General features: G+C 32.0%; 1 protein-coding gene across 1 annotated transcript; it reads left to right on the forward strand.

Moving 5' to 3' along the window:
* The first annotated feature begins 13,581 nt into the window (after positions 1-13,581).
* Positions 13,582-14,473, forward strand: LOC133803912 (flowering-promoting factor 1-like). Its single transcript, XM_062242055.1, has one exon. The coding sequence runs from the start codon at positions 13,818-13,820 to the stop codon at positions 14,148-14,150; it is 333 nt and encodes a 110-aa protein (XP_062098039.1). The 5' UTR covers positions 13,582-13,817; the 3' UTR covers positions 14,151-14,473.
* Positions 14,474-15,441: the final 968 nt, after the last annotated feature.

The following is a 15,441-nucleotide window of genomic DNA, read 5'->3' on the forward strand; positions in this document are numbered from 1 at the left end:
GTCTGAAATATCAGACAACTTGTCGAAAAATTACACAGGTTGTCGAAAAATTATGGGTTTCTCTATCACTGAAAATGGCCGAAACCACTATTAAAATTTTCAGATTTTCAAGCTTTAAGCTCCATAAAACTCCAGAAATAAACCCAATTCCTTACTAATACTTTCAATCTACTAAAAAATTTATTTTACACTTTTAATCTACAAAAACAACATCAAATCTTATTTTTAATAAAAACTCATATAAACTAACTTTGTTGGCCAGATTTGTGGAGAGGTGTGGTGGCGGCTATGAAGGGCAGTGGTCCCCGGCGACTATCCCAGGTGGTGGTGGTGGTGGTGGTGGCGGCGGGGGGATGGGGGAGGGTGGTTGTGGGTGAGATGAGTAAGGAAGAAGAAGAGAGTTTTAGGATATTTTTGTTTTAATTTAATATTATATTATTCTAAGGGCAAAAATGGTAATAACAAAGTTTCATTAATAAAAGAGGTCATTTAACTAAAAATAATGTAAAGTAGGCCATAGTGCAAAATGCATCATAAAAGTAGGCTATTTCCACCAATTTTTCAAAATTATATACTAGGTAGAAGTAACGTACATTGCACATTTGCTTAGTTTTAAAGTTGTAAACATGCTTATTCAAACATGTATTTATTTTTATTATTTTTTTATTATTATATAAATTTTAAATAAAAAATATCATAAAAATAAATAAAAGATGTTTAATATAATGTATAAATGTATTAAAAAATTTAGGGTAAAATATTGTCTATAATTTTAATAAAAATTGGTTCACTTTTTTTAAAAAAAATATATATATATATAATAGAATAAATTACAGTTCTATAGTATATATAAATATTTATATCAATAATCTCTATATATATGTCACATAAACACAATATTGATATATATTTACATGACTACATGACATATATATAAATTACAATAATATTAAAAAGAAATTAATAATATAATAAAACAAGAATAGAAAAAGTCATAGTGTAGAGTAGTATACATGCATCAACTATTTTTAGTTTCTAATGTATGTCGCAATATCCCTTGGTAAATTTGGTGAAAAAAAAAGTTTCAATCACTTGATAAAAACAAACTTTCACACAAATTTATAAGATAAAAGAAAATGATACAACCACACTTGGTTTCACTTAATTTTTCAAACCCTTGAAACCAGAAGAAGAAGAAGACGTAGTAGTAGTAGTAGTAGAAGAAGAAGAAGAAAGATGCAGATTTTCGTTAAGACCCTCACTGGTAAGACCATCACTCTTGAGGTCAAGAGCAATGACACCATCGACAATGCCGAGGCTAAGATCCAGGTACCATTTTGCTTCATTTATATACATATTTATATTTGTTTATGTAGAATATGGTATTTTGATTGGTGCGTATTTCTTGTTTTTGTGTTTTATATATTAGAGAAAGTTGAGTGATTTATGCAGTTTGTAGTATTTGGTTGGCTTTATTATTTTTAAATAAATATGATTTAATTATTTAAATTATAAAAAATATCTTAAAAATATCATATTTTAATTAATTAATTTTTGTTTAAGTTTATGCTTGTTATAGTTTTTTTAATTTGTCAGTGACAACAAGAAATTATATATTATATGTTTATATCAGTGAATTTTAAATTTAAGTTATTTGCTATGTTTTTTTACAAGAAATTCGTTGGTAATTGATAATAGATTATATATATTACATGTTTAATATGATATCATTCTAATAAGTGAAGTTTAAGTTTAATTTAAGTTATAAAACATATGTTTTTATTATTTTTAAATAATTATCATTATAAAATATCTCAAAAGTATCTTATTTTAATTTGTTAAATTATTTAAGTTTAAGTCATGTTTATTAATTTATAAGAATATTTTGTTAAAGTTAACGGAAAAAAATGAAAAACTGTTAAAGCCAAGAATTTTCGTTATCTACACACTTCTTATATAAAAGATGTATACATATATATATATATACATATGTTTAACTTATTTTATATATAATTTAAACACAAATTATGTGCCTAAGACTAACAACTAAATATGCAAAATACATTGTAATTTCGCATGTATATAAGACATCCTGACCAACCTATATAATATTCTTTTATGTCTCCCTCATTTATATATATATATATATATATATATATATATATAAAATAATGCACACGCATGCATACCTATTAATCAATGATTTTCATTCACTTTATCAAACTTTGATATATTCTCTTTCTCGGCCACTAATAAAACAATATATAGGGGAAGGGGTTCGTGGCTAGCTAGTTCTTATACATATATTTCATTTATAGTTTTTTTTTATATATACATTGTGAAAAAAAATTGAACTTTTGACACTTCTTCTTCGTGAGAAGGAATATACTACTAGATTGAAGGAATATTGTAGAAAACATAGATACAAAAGATATATAGTGCCCTGAGAATACAACAAATACAGGAAAGAATGACAGTTGTCCACTAATAACTAATCCAAGTGCTAACACAGAAATAGAGTAATTAAGTATTAATAACATAGTTTAACATTCCCCTTCAAACTCAGCAGTCATGGAAGAACAGTGAGTTTGGCTCGTAGCACTTGAAAACGGGAAGCAACCAAAGGTTTGGTTGGACAGTCAACAACCTGATTAGCAGAAGGACAGTAGGCTAAAGTGAGTTGATGGCAACATACCTTCTCACGAATGAAGTGACAATCAATCTCGACATGCTTAGTACGAGCGTGTAGTACCGGATTAGATGCTAAGGGAAGAGTACTGACATTATCACAGTTCAATTGTGGAGGAGAAGATAGAGGAAAACCAAGTTCACGCATTAGTGATTCAACCCAGGACAGTTCAATGGCTCCATTAGCAAGAGCTCTATATTCGGATTCAATGCTCGAGCGGGAAACTACACGTTGCTTGGAGGAAGACCAGGATAAAAGGTTGTGTCCAAAGTAAACACAATATGCACTAGTGCTCCGGTGATCATCTAGGCATGATGTCCAATCTGCATCAGTAAATCATTGAAGGGTGGGCATAGGGTCAGGTTGAATAAAGAGACCCATATGAGCAGTACACCTGAGATAGCGTAGAATACACTTTGTAGCTTGGAGATGCATGAGACAATGAAGGAATTGACACAACTTGTTCACTGGAAAGGCGATTTCAGGCTTGGTGAAAGTGCAATATTGGAGTGCGCCAATGATACTTTGATATTCAGTGATATTATGTAAGGGGGTGCCATAATGAAGAGACAAAGTACTGAGTGCAATAGGAGTTGTGACCGGTTTGGAGTCTAGGAGCCAGCAGTAGATCTATGAACATGTAAGCCAAAGAAAAAATGTAATGGTCCAAGATCCTTAACAACAAATTTGGAATGAAGAAATATGAGCAACTGAGACATAGAGGATGAACAGGAGCCTATGAGGATAATGTCATGAGCATAAACAAAAATGATGAGAATAACAACCTGAGAACGAAAAATAAACATAAAGCAGTCAACAGTTGATGCTAAGAAGCCACATTCCAATAAGGCAGCACTAAGTTTGTGGAACCAGGCCCTCGGGGACTGCTTCAAGCCATAAAGAGATTTGGAAAGTTGACAAACATAAGAGGGATGAGCATGGTCCACAAAACTGGAGGGTTGGCATAAATACCGTCTCAGATAAATCATCGTGGAGAAAGGAATTCTGGATGTCAAGTTGCTTGATAGGCCACTGATAAGATACTACCAAAAGCAAGCACTAATCTAATAGTAGTCGGCTTTATCACTGGGCTGAAGATATCGCGGAAATCAATACCCTGAGTTTGGTGATAGCCCTTGGCAACCAGTCGGGCTTTATAACAGTCTACCAAACCATCTGCATTGAACTTGATTCTATAAACCCACTTACAACCAATTACCTTGGTATTAGGTGGGGGAGGAACCAAACGCCAAGTATGTTTAGATTGTAAAGCATTAAATGCGGCGTGCATAGTGGCACACCATTCAGGACTCCGACTAGCTTTAGTAAATGATAAAGGTTCCATAGAAGTACTAGAAGCCACACTATAGAACATATGGGGTTTTGAGATGCCAACCTTAGCCCTAGTGATCACGGGGTGTGTATTAGTGAGAGGGGGAACAGGAGGAGGGAGTGACAGGGAAGAGGAAACAGGGGAATCAAGTAGGTGAGGTGAATCAGAGATGGTCGGAGTATAGTGGTGTATAGGAGAGGGTGAAGGAGAAATATGTGAAGATGGGGATAAGAAAGGTGACACAGGAGGATTAGAGGACTTCGAAATGGGAGGAGGGAAGGGAAGAGATTGAATAATGGGAGATGAAGGTGGAGCAGAAGACATAGGAGGATAGGAGAAGTGCTGAAAAGAGAATTTACTCTCATTGAAAATGACATGCCTGGTATCACATATATACGACCTGAAGTGGAATTAAGACACAAATAACCCTTGTGATGGTTGTTGTATCCAAGGAAAACACAGGTCGTGGAGCGAAATTCCAGCTTGTGAGAGTTGTAAGGATGGAGAAAAGGAAAACACTCACAACCGAAGACCCGAAGATGAGAATACGAAGTCTGTTTATGATACAAAATTGTAAAAGGACTCTGAAACTGTAATACATGAGTGGGCAAGCGATTGATAAGATAAACAACCGTTGAAAAAGCATAAGGCCGGTAAGGAAAGGGAAGGGCCGAGTGGGCTAGAAATGCAAGACTTATTTCGACAACATGTCGATTCGTGCATTCAACTTGACCGTTCTGTTGAGGCGTATAAGGGTACGATACCTCATGAATGATATCATGTTGGGTGAAAAACTTGGAGAGAGACCGAAACTCCCCTCCACAGTCAGAACGAACTCACTGGATAAATCGATTAAATTGGGTATGAACCATTAGTTTAAAAGTGAGGAAAGCTTGATAAACATCATCTTTAGTTTTAAAGAGGTAAATCCAGGTGAAACAAATAAAGTCATCAATGAACAACACAAAATAACGCACACCAGTAATAGCCACAACCGAGGAAGCACCCCAAAGATCGGTATGTATTAATTCAAAAGGCAAAACTGCCCGTGTTACATATTAAGAGAATGGTAGTCTATGCGACTTAGCCATTTGACAAGAAATATAAAAGGCAAGACTAGAAGTCTACAAAACAGAAAAATTACAAGCTAAAGAAACACGCCTAAGAGCTTCAGAGGAAGGATGCCCCAAGTGAGAGTGCCATATGTTAGGATTATACTTGACAGAAAGCAAAAGTTGAGGTGAGGAAGACAAAGCCAATGGTTGAGGTAAGGAGACTCGATAAATGCCTTAATTAAGGATTCCCTTGAGAAGAATGCGATGATTGACCTGATGTTTGACAAGAAAATAATGTTGGGAATTGTGCCCTTAAAGCAATTGTAGTAGACAATGGTTTTAATGAAATAAATGAATGAATTGAATTATTGTATATATGTAGCTTATGTACTATATTATTGCTAATAATATTAAGTAAATATCAGAAAATTCTCAAGTTCATCTATGTGGTCTCAATCTCATATTGGTATGAGAGGGTCGAGATTGAAATAATGAAGTTAAATAGTTCGCAGTAAAATAAAGTTATGAAATCTTCAGATTAATTACTGCTAGTACGGTCCACGAGTTTTATGAATAAACATGACCTAGATTCGGGTTATTAGTATAGTAGGACACTTTAGTGGAGGTACTTTGCATGTTAAGAGTATGTAGAACTGAACCAAATGCGATTTAATAATACTTGTTTAAATACCATTTCGTAGTATTATAAAACCTATCAACTGGTGATCATATAGAAACTAATCTTAATCCTGAAGTTATTATGAACTCATATATATGTCATTTGATCATTTGATTCATGCGTTACGGTTTGTCTGAATGATCGGGCTAAAAACTATTATTTTCGGTACTCAATGATGTATATGACTGGGGACATAGCTTAATAGACATGGAATCTATACCTTCTTATAGATTGAATGATGATTCCCTAATGGGTTAACTTTTGGAACTGGAAAGGTTATTAACGTCAAATTCATAATCAGATTATCACTACAACAATTTTGACATTCAATGACTCCCTACATTGTCTTACACCATTGGTGTAAGACATTAAAAAATTGGAGGATTTGAAATGTCTTATGTTGGAAGACATTGAAATTTTTTATTAATTACTAAAATTATAAGACATTAAAAGTGCATGAAGACGTTGAAAATTTGGGGTCTAAACCCGTGTCTAGTGGGGACTTCCAAATGTCTCCCATAGGGAGACGTAGGACAGGTGGCACATCTCCCACCAGGAGACGTGGGACACGTGCCACGTCTCCCAATGGGAGACGTTGGAAGTCCTCCCTCGCTATTACCCTCAACTTCTTCTCTTCCAGAGACGCGATACACAGAGGTGGCCAAAGGCGAATTGGGCAGAATTCTGGCAATTTTCAGGGTTCAAACCTACGAAAATCTCTCCATTTTCAAGTTTTGAGGTAAATTTTCTTGAAAAAAAATTATAGGTTTTGTATTAAGATGATATTTATATGCGATTTTGTGTTAGTTTTTTTTTATGATTATGAGTATTTTAGGATTTTCTTGGAGAATATAGGAGGTGTGGGAACTTGAGATTTTGACTCAAAATTTCCATTTCAAGCACATAGTTGAGGTAAGTTTTCAAAATTATAAGTATAAATCATTGTTAAAATGAAATTTAGTGATATTTTTCTTTATTTGTTGTGATTATTTGGAGATTTTGAATGAGCTTCTAAGAAAATAACTTTGTTGACAATGTAGAAAATAATTTTAATTTTAATTTTACATACCACATTGTGTATAGATTTTATTATATGTTTATGATTTGTTTTAATTTTTATTATTTTTTAATTTGAACATTATGTATGTTTTATATATATATATATATATATTAATTTTTTCATTAACATTGTAGCTAGGTTGATTATATATAGTTATGTTAAAATACATTTTTTAAATAATTTAAAAATTAGAAATATATGAAAAGTTATATGTTCTTTTGTTGATTATTGAGTTTTTAGTGACTTAGTTGTTAGAGTTTATAAGTCTAAGCTCTATATATACCACATTTTTTTGTTTAGGTTAATTAGTGGCTCATTGGAAATTGTTCAGAATATTTGTTTAGTAATCTTTTATATATTAATTAAATTAATTTTATAGGCTGTGGTTTTGTTGGAGTGAGATTTTAGGGTATTTTTTTGCCTCAAAATTTGTATTTCAAGCACACATTTGAGGTAATTAAGTTTCTAAAATTACAAAAATAAGTTATATATTGTTAGATATTTAGTGATATTTTATTTATTAATTATTAATTTAATTTTTTTGGTTGTTGATTTAATAGTAAAGTGGATTGCTAAGTGAAGTAATTTTGCTAGCTTGGATTATTAATTGGAAGAGGTACATATATATTCTCTTACTTTTACTTTTAATATTATTAAACAAATGTTAGAGGAGTTTGAATATCTTAAATATTCATTCATAGTGAAGTAGGTTCTGAGCTTAAAATTGTGTGCTGCAGTGATAATGGAAGATTGAGAACTTTGTGTATTTTAGTGAAGTAGGTTCTGAGAAATTTAGTTGTGTGTTGCGAAGCTATAAGGAAAAAACTTATTGCATGTTGTTTGAATTGTTTGTTTTGCTATTCACATGCAGATAGTTGGGTCACTATTATAGGGGAAATGCTGCCCGATTTTATCTAGGTTTACAAACAATTAGCTTTATATAGACATCCAACTCTATCACGTGCTTATTTAATGTCATTTCTTTTATTTTTCATAGACATAGGAGAAGATATGAATACTACATAATGAGGATGTTGAAAGATTTGATTGAACATGCGAGTACAGGACATTATTTAAGAACAGTATTATTAATTAAAATTTACAAATTATTTTTGAAACCACACATATAAATGTAATCAAATAATTAATTAATATATTTTACTTTATATTTTTTTGCAGCTAACAAGTACGTCATATACAGATGCACAAATTGATGAGTTGCAAGAAGAATGAGCAACATTTGTTACTGATAATCCAAAGTTACCTACCTCATTGTTAGGTTTTCTTACTTTTTACCGCTTTCTTCATATATAGTGCAATATTTGTCAATTTTTCATATGTCTAACAAAGATTGCTTATCATGTAAAACAATCTAAATTTTCATTAATGAAAATTTATAATTTCATTTTATTTATTATATCAATTTAAATTTATTAATTATATCAATTTAAATTTAATTAATTATTAAATCAAATTCATGTTCATTAATTATTAAATCAATTTAAATTTATATTAATTATTAAATCAATTTTATTTTAATTAATTATTAAATCAAATGAAATTAATATTAATTATAATTTAATTTAATTAATTTTTTTTTTAAAAAAGTGGGGGACTTTCAATGTTTCCCACTAGAAGAGGTGAGAGACCTCCCACTTCCCCTAGTGGGAGACATTGAAAGTCTCCCAGGGACTTTCAGTGTCTCCCACTTGGAGAGGTGAGAGACATCCCACGTCTCCCAATGGGAGATGTTGAAAGTCCACATTTATGAACACCTTTCAACCTCTTCCACTGGGAGACGTGAGATATACTTACAATATCTCCACCTATGATATCTCCCCCCGCAGGAGACATTGTAGACTTTTAATGTCTCACAAATAAAGTCATAAAACTCTTATATTGTTGTAGTGTATCAATTAACCTTCACTAGTATAGTCAATGGTACATTATGAATCAAGATATAATTAAAAGGGTAAAACGGTAATTTTATTCCCACTAAATTATGAATCATCAATAGATGATTAATTTGTATGTAATGATTATATCAATGGAAACTATATGGTTACAATAAAGTACTAAGTAAATATATGTCTTTAATTCTCAAGAGTTCAGTCTCATATTTATACTAGAATAATCATGAGATTAATAAATATGATGATTTAATCAAAGAGTTTTGGTTAATAATCATTTATTTATTAGAGCTTGGAATTATTGGTCCATAGGTCCCCAGGGCGGCTCTATCCACAGTAATCAAGGTAAGAGTTGATATAAGAGTTAAACTGTGAATGAGCTATTTGAGAGAATATTTATTCTTCGGGTCAATGTGCAATTATGTGATAATTGAAGTTGCACAATTTATTATTGCATTTGTGCAATTTTCGAAATTGTGTAGAAATAGAATAAATTGATTTTAATCAATTATTTTATTTAAGTGTGGATAGATAAATATGGATAATCAAAATTGGTTTTGATTATTATATTTATTTAATTAATAATAAGATGATAATGAAAATTCAAATTTTGAATTTTGAATTTTGAAATTCAAGTTGTTATATTTTATTTAAAAAGATGATACCTTATTTGAATTTCTAATTATTAATTAATTAAAATAAAAACACATAAAAAATCAAATCTCATTTTCAAGGATATCCCACACGCATATGGCTTGGACTGCTCTATGCGTGTGGCACTTATGATGTTATCAGATATTGATTTTTTATTTTTAATTAATTAATAATAAATTTTAAAAGGGATTTTAAAATGGAATGTAAGACTTTGTCTTTTATCATCATCATCATCATTATATTATGATTATTATTATTATTAAAGATGATCATTTTTATTTACTATTATTATTATGGTAATAATGTCTATATATATGATAGAAAATAGAAACAATAAGTCATTAAAAGATTTTTATAGAGAAGAAAAAATATCATATTTTTTCACAAAAGAAAAACCATTTCTCTCTAGCCTATAATCAAGAGTCTCATGTGTTGAGAATATTTTTTAATTCACAAAATTGATCATTGTTCTCTATGTGCCCACCCACATATTGAGGTGTAGAGAACGTTTTGGAAGATCTAGGTGTGAGTACTCTGGCGAGGATAGGAAGATCGAAATATATATGAAAAGATTCAATGATTCTTGATAGGCTACGAGAGTTAAATCGTTTCCTATTTTTTTTATATATACATAATATATATTGATTAACATATTGCATATTAAAGGATCCTAATATAAAGTTGTTTATATGAAGAAAAAAAATTGTTGTATACAATACTACTATTACTGCAATTTCGTGGCGCACTAGGAACTGTTGCTAACAAATAATAGGGATGAATTTCCACAAAAGCACCATTATCATGACACACTTTGGAAACACTTAAAAGGTTTTTAGAGATAGTGGGAGAATGATACACCTCACGAAGAAGAAGAGGAGAATGAAGAGAAGGTAAAAGTACCTTGACCAACATGAGAGATAGGAATACTCTAACCACTGCCTAAAGTAATTTGATTGGATCCTTGAAATGGTTGAACTGTCTCCAACAAATTCACGTCAGATGTAAAAGGGTGCGAAGCACCAAAATCCATATACCAACTCGAATCCGCGATAGTAGTAGGAGAGGAAGGGGTGGGAAGGAGGGGACCATTTTGAGAATAATAGGCATGAAAGGACCGTGGAAGCGTGGATGGGGGTTGATATTGCAGATTTGCACTATGGTAACAAGAAGTAGCAATATGACCTGGACGAGAACAAATTTGACATTTAGGTCTATTGCTAGGACGAGGAGATAAGGGAGACGAAGAGTAATTGGGAGTAGATCGGGTGGACAAAATGGAGGAGGGAAGGAGGGTCGAGAAGTGGAACGAGGAGAGAAAGAGGAAGAGGAAAACCTGGGAGATGGAGACTTAGGTTTGGATGGAGGAAGAGATAGGTTGGTGAAATTGGCTTGAAGGGAGCTGAGAGAGGTAACAGAATGTTGTCGATCCAGCCGAGCATCATAACTAAGCAGCAGATAATGAACTTCCTCGATAGATGGCTTATCAGATCTGGAATGAATCAGTGCGACAAAAGCATTGTACTCAGGTCCTAACCAATTCAAGAGTGGATGAGATGGTCCTGTGTGGAGGTTGGATCGCCCACTGAAGCAAGAGTGTTGCAAAGAGCTTTCAATTTCTGTATATAAGCCATAGCCAATAAACCTTCATTCTTCAAATTCTGTAGAGTAGTGCGAACTTCAGAGATTTTGACAGAAGAGGCAGCAGTGAAGATGTTGGCCAGAGATCCCCAAATTTTAGCTGCAGTAGTAAAGCCCACAATTTGACGAAGTAAAGAATCAAAGATTGAAGCATATAACTAGTTCATGATCAATGTGTTGTAGCGATGCCAAGTGGTGAACTCAAGGTTGAGTTGATTTTCGAAAGTAAACCGAGGAGGAAAAACTGTGGTGCCATCGATGAAGCCTTCAAGACCATTTGCAATAATGATGTTCTGTATTTGCATACGCCAGACTAGAAAATTGGAGTCATCAAGCTTAACTGCAATCATTTGATTCACAAAAGGAAAATGAGAAGTAATTTTTTTGGAAGAGGCACTCGTAAGACCAGAAACAGAGGTCTGGGGAGGAAGAGAAGTAATTGTTGGAGCACCGGGAACCACGGGAGGGCTTGGTGGGGAAGAAGAATCTGGAAGAGCTGGAGTTGAGCTCATGCTACTTTCAGTAGTCATAGCGAGAGCCATAGGGGCTCTGATACCATGAAGGAATATTGTAGAAAATGTTTTGTATTCCTCTAAAGGTAAAATGCAGAGACACAAAAGATATATAGTGCCCTGTGAATATAGAAAATACAGGAAAGAAGGACAGATATCCGCTAATAACTAATCCAAGTGCTAACACAGAAATAGAGTAATTAAGTACTAATAACATGGTTTAACATAGATTATGCCTATAACTACATTTCATTTATAACTTATATGGGACTTTGCTTAATACACAAATAAACAATTATGAATATATTTCATTAATAAATTAAGTATGGGAGTGTTTAATTAATATAAGAATAATTAATAAATTTCACCAAGAACTCATCCGTTAGATTCGACATAGTTAATAATCTATCATAATACAGTAGGCTTATATATTTTGTGGCTCCACCACTTTATCTGCTTAATTAATAAGTTAGTGTGTTTGATTGCCCTTATTAGATGATCATTATTAAGGTTATAGATATTATATCCATCTGTTAATTAATCATAATTGACTGTATGTCCATGGCTCGTAACTTATTCATTAATGCCATATAAATTGATGATGAGTGAAATTTCATTTTCCATCGCTTTGGAAGTTAGGTACTTGTAGAGACTACAGAATATAATTTTTTTAAAATTGAAAAAGTAATATAAATACATAAATACAATAAGAGAACGTTAATGCTCCCCTTAATTAATTCACTTTTTTTCCATTTCCAATGCCTACCTAACTATCTTTCTTCAATAGTTACGTACATAACTAGGATTCTATGACTTCGTTCCATTGATTTTCTTAATTATTTCTTTCTACTTAGTATAATTTTCTATTAAAATAAAAATAATTTTACCTATGAGAGTTATATAAATATGAGAGAAATTTGTTTTTTATATATATATATAATATTTTTTCCCAATATGTACATATGCAATTTATTAGTATTAATAAATTTTATGATATATATGGATCTGATATTACCCCCACCAAAAAATAAAAAATAAATTAAAGAGAAAATACTAAAAATTTATAATCTCTATCTCTCGTCTTACAATAAGGACCAACATATTAATGTATAGGGAGGAATATTTGAGCATCTAGCTATAGCCTATAGCTATATATATAGTTTTTGAATAAAAATTATTTAAAAATTTGTGATAGAAACCCATATAGCAATATACTCTTCTTTCTTTGTATTTCTCTTGTGTCAAGAAATATAAAGCACGTAACAAGCAAATGACAAAGATTTGACAAACACGTGACCAAAACAATAAAAAGTAAAAATGTACATATAGCTCTAAGGTTTTGATATGGATATATATACATACTCTATCACAAGTGATGATAAGTACCCGAGAGAGCTTAAAAGGACATGAGAAATCTCAATAACACAAGAGCCTCATTCAGTTTACAAAATCACCAGCAGAATACCTCAGACCAAATATTTCACTATCGTCTCACACTCTCTTCACGTGGACATCTCGTGATGGTAAGTGGGGTAATATACGCGAAAGTTTTCATTGACTTTTTTTTCCTTCTGTCTTATGTGTGTATATATATATATTATTGGATCCTTTTCTAACTATATTGTAATATAGTTTATGTATTATATATAAAGATACATGTTTATATTTATATATTAAAGATTCCCCATTAGAAAAGTATATGAAAGAACATTTAGATTCTCTCCAAACCTAAAATACTCACACCCACACCCACACCCACACCCACACCCACAGTGCCCACCACGGATGGAACTTGTGCCCTTAATCACACCCTATGAGCATCCATGTGCCCTCATATTTAATACCCTTGGGTCCTACATACAATATCTAGATTCTATAACAAAGGCAAACATATTATTATTATATCATTATTGCTACTATTCTCTAGCTACTACTGTTCTTTATTAATAATTCTCTCTCATCATCAAGAGAATTTCTTGTTTTTTTCTGCTCCCTTGACATCTATAAATAGCCTCATTCCTTTCATTCTCTTCCCAACAACAAAAAAACACCCAATATTTTTCTTATCCAATTAAGCCACACACACACACACACACATATATATATATATAGATAGATATATATCTTTTTCTTCTCGATCTCTAAGAATTAAACCCAAACAGAATTAAGCTAAAACCCTAGTTGTACTATATAAATATATTACCTAGAGCTAGCTAAGTTAGCATTACACATATATATACAAGATCCATATATAAATTAATATATACACATCAATCGATTGATCATTATGTCTGGAGTTTGGGTTTTCAAGAACGGTGTAATCAGACTGGTGGAGAACCAAGGGGAGTCCTCCTCAGACGGAAGACAAGGGTCCCGTAGAAAGGCTCTGGTACACTTACCAAGTGGACAGATAGTCTCATCATATTCCTCACTGGAGCAAATATTGATCGGTTTAGGGTGGGAAAGGTACTACGGGGGTGACTCGGACCTCTTCCAGTTCCACAAGAGATCCTCCATTGATTTGATATCTCTTCCCAGAGACTTTTCCAGGTTCAACTCAGTTTACATGTACGACATCGTCATCAAAAACCCTAATATCTTCCATGTCCGAGATATGTAGTAGTGTCATATATCACTCGATCATTATCTCTTTTCATTATTCATAAATCATCATCACGTCGTTTTCTGCTTCTACGTACGTCGTTCCATCCTTATTAGGAATTAGTCTTTTCTTTGTCGTTCGCGCGTTTGCCCTTATTATATAAATATATATATATATATATATATAAATGGGTGTGTGTTATGTATCATATGTTATTGTAGAATATATATATCTATATATGGAGTGCTTTCTGATTTGTTAATTATAAATTTTCTGTTATATATTCAGTGTATTTTTGGTTTGGAAGTTTGCCATCAGGTCGATGACATATATTTCAATAATCAATCCATTATATATCATTCTGTCTATCCATTTTTGTTTTACTATTATTTAAAAAAAAAAAATGTAGCTTATGCTATATACAATCTGTCAATATATAAAAACATATATAAAGTATTTAAAACTTTCCTGTTCAGACGATAAGGAAGTATTTAACAACTAGCACCAATGATTATTAATTTAATTGAGTGTAGTTCTTACGAAAAGAAACAAAAAATTCGTTCGAATCTGTATGCCATGTCATCATGAAGTGGGGTTAGGGCAATGAGTAGTGTGTTTCAAGTGAAGAGACAATATAAATTAATATATTTACGCACTATATATAACAATGACTTCATACGACAAAGCCATGATTTGATAGTTTCTATATACTTTAGTAGAAGAAAAAATAATTTTAGGGGAAAAGATTATCACTCATAACACTACAAGAAATACACTTTTTAGCAGCGACTATATCATTATCGGCGGTGACAAAGCTTGGTCGCCGCTGATATCAGACGGGTAATTATTTTGATTAAAAATATTATTAGCGGCAACATTTTTTCTATTAGCAGCGACACATGTCGCCAATAATATATCCAAAATACCCTGAAAAAGAAGTGGGAAATTTCCCTCCAACGTAGATATTACCGCCGGCATTTTTCCTATTAGCGGCAACACGTGTAGCCACTAATAGTTGCCACGTTGATTAAAAAATTATCAGCGGCGACTATTAGCAGCAACACGTGTCCATAACTTGTTTCTTCAGATACTGCCATTGTTGTTTTTCTTATTTGTTTGGTTTTTTCTTTGGCCACAACCATGGATGTCAATTAAACTTGTTTTTTTTTTCGTTGATGGACAACTGAGGTTTTTTCGGGATATGAGTAATTGGAGAAAAATCGAAGTTCTTTCATTTACAAAATGTACTTCTTTTCAATGTACGTAAAAAATATAATAAGATCTGTAAATATATATATATATATATATA

Source organism: Humulus lupulus, chromosome X, assembly GCF_963169125.1.
Source record: "Humulus lupulus chromosome X, drHumLupu1.1, whole genome shotgun sequence".
Taxonomy (NCBI): Eukaryota; Viridiplantae; Streptophyta; class Magnoliopsida; order Rosales; family Cannabaceae; genus Humulus; species Humulus lupulus.